We start from the raw sequence: 10,584 nt of genomic DNA, 5'->3' as shown, positions 1-10,584 counted from the left end.
TGTGTGCTTCCACCGGCTCTGGGCTGGCTATCTTAGTGACATCAAGCAAATTATAGCCGTAATAGCTGCACTTAGAGGCAAAGTCTGTCTGCTTACCCATAGAAAGACTCTAAATATGCTAGGTAACGCTGAAAGCCGTATTTGCTTTTGTGCTATGAGAAGAACCCAGTCCTACGCAGACACAGCCAGCAGGCAGAAACTGTCTCCAGAAGCAAAAAGTGAATAATGTGAAATGAAAGAGAAGAAAAATGAACCTCAACTGAATGTAAGAGTTAAATTTAAGACTCAATGCATCTAATTAGGACATTAAAGTACCCGCTATGATTGCATTTCCTTTCTCTTTTTCTGACTTCTCCGCAGTAAAAAGCATGAAAATAAGCCCTTATTTCCCAGCAATGTAATGTAATGAAAATGATATCACCAAATATCATACAATGCATTTTACTGGAAAACTAGGAAAGCAATACTATTCATTTATTCTAGGATTTCGAATGATCTTAATGAGATCCTTTCTTTGGAAAATCTTTATTCACTTTGAGTGAATATTCTCATGTGAATAAATTTAGAAAGGAAGAGCAACCTGATTTGAAACAGTAAAAAATGTTCAGAGCAAAATGGGAAGGAATAATACGTATGTTAACCTATATAGTATCCTATCAGCAGGTTAATTCATTATTTTTATTATGTGAAGCAGTACTTAACAGACAGTAACTAATTTTCCTAGCCTCCCCTGTTTATAAATAGAGGTGCTGAGAAAAAGTGAATGATGATTTTTCATTTCCATCTTAAGAATGGAGATAGGATAATATCTTGGGGTTCTTTCTTTACTTTCATTCTGCACTCAGTTCTCTGAATATCTCACAGTGCACATGCAACCACAGTAAAAACGTTTAGAGAACTGTTGGTGATGTTGCAGACAAAAGGAGACATTTGGGGAGTCATCAATACAATTTCAGTCATATTCTTTCTTCACAGGAATACCCTGGAAGATAAGGGAGCAGAGAGAGAAAAAAAAAGAGGAAGAAAAATAAAAAACACAAAAAAACAGAACACACTCTTTTCCTCATTGATAAGACAGCCACTTGGCAGAAGGCAGTATATTACAATTGTGTAGAAAAGGATACACCTGGGGTCAAAAAATAAGGAATACCAATGCCAATTCATTCAGTCTGCTTTTCTGACAACAACTGAATAAAGTTTCTATAAAAGGAAAAAAAGTGTTAAAAAGTGTTAACACTTCCTTGTAGGGTTTGTTGTTGTTGGTTTTTTTTTCTTTTCAAGAAGAGTACTTTGTGATAGAAAGCCAGGAACCTGGCTGATTAACATAAAACTATTACCTAACCTTTAGCAACCCTAAGGAGGGGTTAGTTAGGCAACAATTTAAACTAGAAGATTTCTTCAATAATCAGTGGAAAGATATGGCAGAGGATGCCTTGCCATACATGAGTACCTGTTTTAGATTTGCCTTAGGGTGGAAAATATTGTGCTCCTGAAATAGCAGTATCTTTTTATTAGGAAGATGCTGAAACAATAAGCTTTGACCAGATGCTTAAGTCTAGATTAACAAAGCTAAATGAGATGAAAGATTCCCAAAAATTATTTATGTATCTCAATATATATGTACAACAACATATGTTCAAAGACAGTAACAGTATTATACGTAATTAGATATGTTTTTTTTTAACAAGAGTATTTCTTTTGTTCAAAAGAAATATAGCAGTTTTAGGGCAGAATCTGCTAGATCTCTCTCATGCTTACCCACATTATCAAATGCATTTTAAACTCACACTGCAGACATGACTACTCAAAATGTAAAACTGTTCCCAGACTTTCATATAATCAGTTGAAAAGAGTTTTCTAGGATTACATAGTTTCAGTAAAAGTGGGATCAAATGTGGAATAATAAGAAGGGAGAAGTTTTCTTAGTAACTTACAGTCTTCCTAAATTCAATCCTTCTCTCTTTTCTACATTGTTCATATCATAGACATGCATGGAAAAAGGACTGCAAACATCACCACATCAGTACATCACAAAGTAACCCTGTCTGGCTTTCTAATTTAGGCGGATCAAAACTGATCAAAAACATTCTATAGTCGCAAGCTAAAATAGAAAACTAGACTATGAACTGAACAGCAAGGTTACATATGAAAGTACATATGAAAGTACTTTTTTTTTCCTTTGAGTGAAGGCGAGAATGAAAAAACGAAAACTATTTGGCTGATCAAACAAAACATAAGACTTTCCATCTAGTGCTCACATTTCTTACTTTATTTAAGGAAAAGATAATAAAGGAGTATTTCTGAGAAAAATCAGATATTATCTCCTTCATAGCTCTGGGTTATCTATAAGGCAACGAAGCTGAAAAGGGGGAAAAAATGTCTTCAGTGTCTTTAAAAAAACCAAGCTACAGCATTTATTAAAAAACAGCATAGAATTAGTAAGAGAGGAAAAGAAGGCAAAAATATTTTAAAAGGTGTAATCTACCTTTTGGTGGTTCTCCCAATTCTTTTTCTTCCATCTCCATATGGGGGACCTTTATTCTTCTGTCTGTTTCCTTTCTGCAAGCCTGATTTGAAAACCCATTGCAATCTTTCTCCTGATCTCAGCATGCTTTGGATCAGGCCTTACTCTAATAGGCATAGACTAATTTGAGTGAGACATTTATATTATCTTCCTGCTGTAGTCATGTGCAAAAGTTATATTTCACTTGTTTGATGGTTTTGGTTAATGAAGAATAGCCTCTGCTCATTTCAGCTCATGCCCAAATGTACCAGCTGGATTGAGCTCTCATTATAAAGTTGTCATAATAAAGATGACCTACAATTTTTGTGTGAAAATACTGGACTTCTAGATGCCATATTATCTGTTCACTCTTCTATGGCTTAAAATGTCAATAAACAAAAACACGCTCTCATTCTCTAGCAAGAAGTCTCAACAGACTCAGAGCAAACATCTGCAAGATAATTCAATCAACTAAATGAGATTAACATCTTCCAAATTTCTACGGTACAGCATTTTAAACTCCAGTCTGACATATTTTTCCTGGATGACAGCTAATCCTCTGATTTTGTGAGAAAAGTTTAAAAAAATTCAGGCAAAGAGACAAAATTGAAAGTAATGTGGAAATCAGAAATAAGGAGAGTGCAAGAATTAAATCAATATGAACAGGAATTAGTAGTTTCAGTGCCTGCTAACATTAATAAAAATTTCCCAGTGCTTTGGGCAACCAGGCCCAGATGCCAAGAGCTTCTTCACAATAATTTAGCTTTCCAAAAAAATCTGAATGAAAAAGTATAACTTTATGAATGAGGCAGAAAATAAAAAAGTTCTTCAGTATTGATCATATTATAGAACCAGCATGGATATCATTCTTGTCAATTAACAGATGCAGATAATTAAATTTCTGACTCTCTTCACAGGTAATGGGTAAAATAATACCTAGACGTGACTGTAAGAAATTAAAATAAAACCAAAACTATTAAACTCTAAAGATGCTAAAGCACATGTTTGGCCTATCATTTTGCCTGCAAATAATTTCCTATGGAATACAAATTGTTTCAAATGTAAAAATAAATTAATTAAATAATGATGTAAGATGAAAAGATGAAGGGCCTGTAAATGTTTGTTTCATATTAGAAGTGCTTGATAGCATTCTAATGCAAGGTTTTAATTGAGGACTTATTAATAATTGCTGCAAAAATTGCACTTACCAGTTGAACCAGACAACTCAAAACAAATTCTACAATTTTGAAAAGAGCCTGGTGCAAGATTTTACACACAAAAAAGTGCTTTGTAATTAGGAAATACAATTTTTCATAAATAAACAATACAATTATAATACATTACAAAGGCAAGATATTGCTTTCAAGCTTCTTACAAAGCATCTGAAAGACCCATTTATGGTTCTCCAGCTATCACAATTTTGTACTAAAAAATCATAGAAAAACAAGAGGCTAATGCAGGAAATTGTGGATGCTAGTATGTGTGATGTTAGGCAAATTTTTAAGAACATTTACTTTGAAATATTAAAGCTGCTCATTCTGATGCTTCCAATGCTAATCATCATTCTGATGATTATTACCCATTAAAACATTTGGTCAAGAATTATTTCTGATTGTTAAACTAAAGCATTTGAGAAATTGAGGAAAACACATGGCATTTAGGTTGAGCAACAGCTTCAAGAACCTTCAATTTTGTGCAAGTTCATTCTGCTAGGCTTTGTCTTCAGTGCTTGATCAATTAACTATCATCTTACATGTCATGAACCAAAGAACTAAAGAGCACTAGAACTGACTGTATTGACCGAAGCATGGTACTCACTGACACTGCTCTAAGGAGGCCGCTCTGCAGAACACCTGGTGACGTGCCAGCTAAAGAGATGGACCTTCATGAATTCTTTGTACTTGCTAAGCTTCAGAACACGTGTAATAAATATTCCCAAGAAAAACTCTGATTTCTATATGAAGTCAGTATTTTGCACCAATGCAGTTTTTCAGAATGAATAATGAATATGGGGACGTACTTGTATTTTTTTAGGAAAGTTTGTCCCTTTTCTTCATGTTTATATAATTAATTAGCCTAGTCTAAACAAAATTGTTTTATTTACATCAGATTTGTGATAGCAAAATGTTAAAGGATCTTTGTGAGAAAGCAGCAACAGTATATCCTTCAGATTCTTTCCTCCTCCACACACAGTCACTTCATGATTTTCAGATATGGTTTTATAGCCTTATTTTGTTCCCTCGAGCTCCAAGACCTAACACTAAGGGGCACCAGAGAACTGAACTGCATCTGTTCAGATCCATCAGGAACCAGCTGCTGCAACAAACACAGTAAGATTCAGTGTGCTGGGTGGAGAGGGAATGGGGCTTTGGGGGGAACATAACAGATGAGACAAGAGTTCTGCATGACACATCCTCTGTTACAGAAAACAGACTGGAAGAGCAAGGATGCACACATCTCAGGAATGCTGAACATCTTCTCATTGTAGTCTACTGTGGGGTTTTGAAAAAGAACTCTCACTATTTTTCCAGACAAAACTTGGGAAATGTGTGAAAATATTGAGATTTTTCATAGAAGACAAGTATATCTAAAAAATCCTAGCAGATTGGAAGCGTATTTTGTTTGATCCTAGTCAAGTGTAAACAGAGGAGCACAGACTTACACTTGCATTCTCATATTAACTTTCAGATGAAGTCTAGATACCAGTATTTTTTATTACCAATTCTAAAAATTCAACTATGGAGATAAAGCACATTTCTGATTTCCCTGTGGATGGCAAAATTGCCTATTACCCTCTCATTTTCCCAACAGGACCACAGGAAAACAATATACATTAAAAAAAAATCAAGCCTATTCGCCAGCTGGGTACTCCAAAACTGACTTCCTTCACCTCGCATGACTGCCAAATCAAAAATAATCATGCCAGTGCCACATATCTTATAGAATGCATTCTGAAAATCTGAAAATGTCAGGTTTCCTGATATCAAAACCTGTTGCTTATTCCAGTTGTTTGTTTGTTTGTTTGTTTTCTTTTTTTTTTTTTCTGTTTCATTCCTGCTTTTCTACTGAAAAATATATAAGCAAAGAAGTAAAATACAGTTAAATAAATTACACTGTGAATCAGACAACTCACATTGCTCTGATTAAAAGCTCGGTCATGGTCATCTCTCAGAATGGAAAGCATTACAAAAATGCAGTTACACTACAGGGCCCAGTATGTCAAATCATCAGAATCCAAGCTCCAAGACCAAAATTAATAATGTACCATTAGCAGATGGTGAGAGCTGATTGACTGAGAATTGCAAACTGCATTCTGATTGAGCACTGTAGACTTTTTCTTACAATACCAGGATTTATTTCTGTCTTTTTAAATAGTCTATCAAAACAAAATCCACAGTTAACTTCTGCTCAGTGTAGAATTTGACTCATAGATCTTTTAAGGCCAGATGAGACCATTATGATAATGTGCCTTGACCCCCAGCACTACACAGGGCATAAAGCCTCACTCAGCAATTCCTCCCTCGAGTCTACATCTTCTGTTTGAGTTATACCATTTCCTTCTGAAAGGCATCCAACCTTGCTGTATTTCTCAAAGCGATGGAAATTCCAGTACATTCAGTGGTAAACTCACCCCTCGGTTAATGACATCTGCAGCCAGAAAAGTTTCAAGTTTTTTCCTTTTCTGGTCTGGTCTAGTTTCAGATTTAATTTCACAGAACTAGAGAGCCAACAGCTATTAGAAATGATACCACTTTATAGACCATGACCATGTTTGTAAAGGATAAAGCTTTCTTTAACCAAATAACAGGGAAAGCTAGCTTTGGGGGTACAGCATGCACCTTGTTCAAGGACATTAACCAGTTTCAAATGGTCCTTTCCCTCTGGATGGAGAAAACCTCGGGAATGAGGATAGGCATGTCCTCTAAGACTTTCTCCAATCCAATGGAAAAATAAGAACATACATCTTTGTTGTGCTCTGACTAGAAGCATACATGATGTCTTAAGAGTAAGACCTTGTAACACTAGGCTGGTAGTGGTCTTCATCTGATAACATTCAACCTTTTCTCTTGTCTTGTGACAGATCCAAATGAACCCGTTGGTGTTACGTTTAGGTGCCTCAGCAAGCAAGATAAAGGTAATTCAGGGAGTGACCAAATACTGTGTTCATTAAAGCAAGAGATTCTACTGGTATGGTCCAGAAGTTAGTGGGATCTCTGCTGTGGGTGTGAGATCACAAGCTATCTGGCTTTCATCACCCTAGTAAGACAGTTAACCATGTTCTCTGTCTCTCTCTCCAGGCAGTGACATCCAAAAGGCTGGCAGCAAAGACTGGCAGCACTTACTCAGCTCAAGCATGCCAGACCAGGTTCTACAAAACTTCTCATGTGGGATCAGCTTGGGGTTTATGGGCATTTCCCTGCTTACCGACAGGAAGGCAAGGAAGCTATTTTCAGGCATTTTACTGTGGGGCCAAAACCTGCTGGGATCCAGCCCCTGGGGTTTCATGTGCCATTTGTGATTTGCTAGGACCAGGACAGACATGACAGCAGCCATCACCCTGAATGGACATGGCATTTGGGGACACAGGGGAAGGAGACCCTGCAGAGGAGAGAGGGCTGGAGCGTGGATCTGAGCAGTGCCTTCAGCAAGGGGAAGCAGGGAGGCGAGTGGAAGGAGTTACACTGAAGAGGTCCTTTGGAAGGGCCATGTGGTCCCCAGTGCCTCTCCCACCTCCTCCTCCTCCTCAGGCAGGAGGAGGCAGACTTACTGCTGCTGCCAATGCGCCAGGATAGAGAGATCTCGGCGCGGGAGGAGATGACGCAAAAGGCAGAGCTCCCCCCAAAAAAGTGTTTCTCCAGGACGAAGATGGCGGCAACTTAGCCCAAGGGCCCAAGATGCCTGTGGCCATCGGGGGCCCCCAGCCAGGCAGTTCCGCCCCGTGCGCCCGGGGACACCGCGCCCGGCGGCAGCAGCGGCGGCAGCCGCAGCTCATTGTCACCAGCGGCGGCGGCGGCCCCGGCAGCCTCCTCCTCCTCTTCCTCTTCCTCCTCCTCCTCTTCAGCATCCTCGGCAGCGCTCCGGGAGCCCTGCAGCAGCGTCTCTCCAGTTAGAGCGGAGGGGGGAAAGGAGAAAGCGGGGACGGAGACAGCGGTGCAGCATCTGTGCCGCGGCTTGGGGCTGAGGAAGAGGAGCGGCGGCGGCGGCGGGGAGGAAGAGGAGACGAGGAGCCCTCCCGGAGCCGTCCGTCGGCAGCGGGGGACGCGGCATGCGGCTGTCCGGGGGCAGCGGGCTTTTCTCGGGAGGGAGATGGAGAGCTGCGCTCTGACCATGCCTGGGTGAGAGGGGAAAGGACCAGTCGCTCAGCCCCGCCGCCACCAACTACCACCACCACCACCACCATCTCCTCTCCCTCCTCCTCTCTCTGCGTTACCGCTCTCGCTTTCTCCGCGGCACTCCGCGGTGGATGGACTGGGGCTGCTTCGTGTGGCGAGACCAAGGCTGAGCCACCGGCCGACCCAGACGCTATCTCAGAGGAAGAAAAAGAAGAAGAAAGAAGAGGGAGAAAGAGAGAGAGGGGGAGAGTGGAAGAGGGAGCGAGCGAGCGAGCGAGCGAGCAAAGGAAGACAGGCAAGAAAATCCCCCCAATCTTTTAAGTCAATGCATATTGTGGTGACACCGGCAAAGGAGCCCTCACGGTGGAGTCGGCCAGGGCTGTGCGTTCCCAAAATATGACCAGGGGTGCTTGGATGTGCAGTCGGCAGTATGACGACGGCTTAAAAATCTGGTTCGCATCCCGGGAGAACGAGAAACCCTTCGCGGATTCAGAGAGGGCTCAGAAATGGCGACTGTCCCTGGCATCGCTCTTGTTTTTCACGGTCCTGCTCTCTGATCACTTGTGGTTCTGCGCCGAGGCCAAATTCACGGGCACCGGAGAGAAGGAACAGCCGCCGCCCGACAAGCCGGAGCCCGCGGAGCCGGAGCTGCCGCCGGGCATGGGGGAACCGTCACCCCCCGCGCCCCGGCTCCTCACCCCCCCCGAGCCCTCCCTCCCTCCCTCCCCCGGCAGCGGCGGCGGCGGAGGCAGCGAGCCCCGGCACGGCGAGGCTGCCTTCCTGGGGAACTCCACCGCCGCGCCCCCGGAGACGTGCCCCCCGCCGGGCCGCTCGTCCGGGCGCTGCTTCAGCGTGGGGGACGCCGAGGCGGTGTGCCGGCGGCGGGGAGACCCGGGGCGGCCGCGGGGCGCGGGGCAGAGCCCGGCGCCCGTCTGGGAACTGACGGATTTTTACCTTTCCTTTTGTAATTCCTACACACTTTGGGAGTTGTTCGCCGGGTTGTCCAATCCGGACACTTTGAACTGCAGTCTGGATGTGGTGCTGAGGGGGGGAGGCTCCTGCAGCCAGTGCGTCCAGGCTTACCAGCGCTACGACCAGCACGCTCAGGAGAAATACGAAGAGTTTGAGGTTATGCTCCAGAAGTATTTACAGTCGGATGAGTACTCGGTGAAATCGTGCCCTGAGGATTGTAAGGTAGGAGCCCCTGCTGTGTTTCCTGTCCCTCGGTGGCGGGCTGCCGGGGTGCCTTCCGTCTGCGCGTGTCGCGCCTCCCTCCGCGCGTTGCGCTGTGCTGTGCGGGAGCTCCGCTCTGGGGATGCTCGGGGTGAGCCTGGCGTCGGCGGCCGCTGTCCGCGGGTGGGATCAGCTGGGGACGCTGCACAGAGCCCCCGGGTGGGCGCTGCTCTAAGGGAGGCAGGCAGAGGGGGAATGTTAAAAAAATAAAAGAGTAATTCTTGGTCCTCTGGGAGTGCAGAGCTGGATTTCCCCCTCGTCATGAATATGCGATTGGCTCCGTCTCGGCTGCCGGCTCGCAGCGGGCTGGGATGCAGCTTGGCGGCAGGCAGCGACGGGGTCTGCATGCCAATGAGCGGGGCCCGAGACGGCAGCCAGGGTCGGTGAGGGGCGCGGGGTATCCGGGCTCTGTGTTTTGCCCGAAGGACGGGCGGACCGGCCTCTGGCTGCGGCTGGGGGCTGCGGGTCTGTTCCTGTCTGCGTTTGGCCCGGTGGAGTGGGGACGGGATCTCTGCCTCCAGGTTCTCGGCTGCGTCTGTGGAGAGGGAAGGGCTCGAGAAGGAGGTGGCTGTGTGCGGGGAGTGTTGCAATCCTTGGCTGGGAAGTGATGGTGACCCTTGTCTGGTGATGGCACCTCTTTAGGACTCGGTCGTTGGCTTTGGGGCCAGAAGTGAGCGTTCAGATGTCCAAGGAGGTTTTTGGTTTCCTCTGCTGGAAGGCAGGGTCCCACTTTGGTTCTTTGGAGTAGTTGTCTTATCTGTACTTTTGCACAAGATTAGTTGGCCTAACTCTCAAGACAGGAGAGGATGAGAAAAAAGTGTTATCGTTTGCACTTTAAATAATTATCTGCATACTATTTTCCCTGTTCGTATATTTACTGAGTGCCAGGCCAGGTGAATGTTTTCTACCCTGTACTGGATTAACTGGATTAACTCACTACATTAACCAATCTGAATCAATCCTGCTTTAGCAGTGGAGCACAACAGTGCGTACAAATCCCTGTGCTGAGCAGAAGGCCTAGCAATGGATCAGTGCTCCGTAACTTCAGCAGGGCCTTCTGAAATCCCTTAATGGTGACAGCACATCCCCTAAGCATCCTACTCCCTCTTCAGGTAGTGTACTTTACACATATTTGCCTGAAAAATCATTTCCCAGCCCCTCCAGAAGCTGAAATGTCCTGTTATCTCATTGGGTAAAACGAGAAAGTTTCCTTTACCCCCCATTTAACCTGGCAAAAATGAAGTAGTTTCATTAGTAATTTTGACTCCACTGTTTCTGGAGTCATGTATGTTTTATACACTCAGTTACAGGTGGTGTAAATATATTTCCAGAGTGAATCATTTAAGTAAAAAAGCGTAAACTGGATAAATAAAAAGCGTGTCAAATATAAATAGATGTCTACTGCTGTGAGGACATCTTTGCCATTTCAGTAACTCCTTAACCTAGAAATTGACCTACTGCTCTCGGCTGCCAAATGAATCTTCAGGATAGAAGTGATTTTCTTTAATATTGCTG

The 10,584-nt window shown here is 43.7% G+C and overlaps 1 protein-coding gene across 1 annotated transcript in view; it reads left to right on the top strand.

Annotated features, from left to right (window-relative positions):
- Positions 1-8,232: 8,232 nt before the first annotated feature.
- Positions 8,233-10,584, top strand: part of NALF1 (NALCN channel auxiliary factor 1) — a gene marked incomplete at both ends in the record, with an annotated part of 436,432 nt that continues 434,080 nt past the window's right edge. The window contains one exon of the mRNA XM_079535924.1: positions 8,233-9,030. Coding sequence (XP_079392050.1) covers positions 8,233-9,030 — 798 coding nt within the window. The remainder of the gene's footprint in view (positions 9,031-10,584) is intronic.

This window comes from Tetrao urogallus, assembly GCF_951394365.1.
Source record: "Tetrao urogallus genome assembly, chromosome: 1".
Classification (NCBI taxonomy): domain Eukaryota; kingdom Metazoa; phylum Chordata; class Aves; order Galliformes; family Phasianidae; genus Tetrao; species Tetrao urogallus.
The sequence above is the reverse complement of the archived record's forward strand: the minus strand, read 5'-3'. Positions and strand labels throughout refer to the sequence as shown.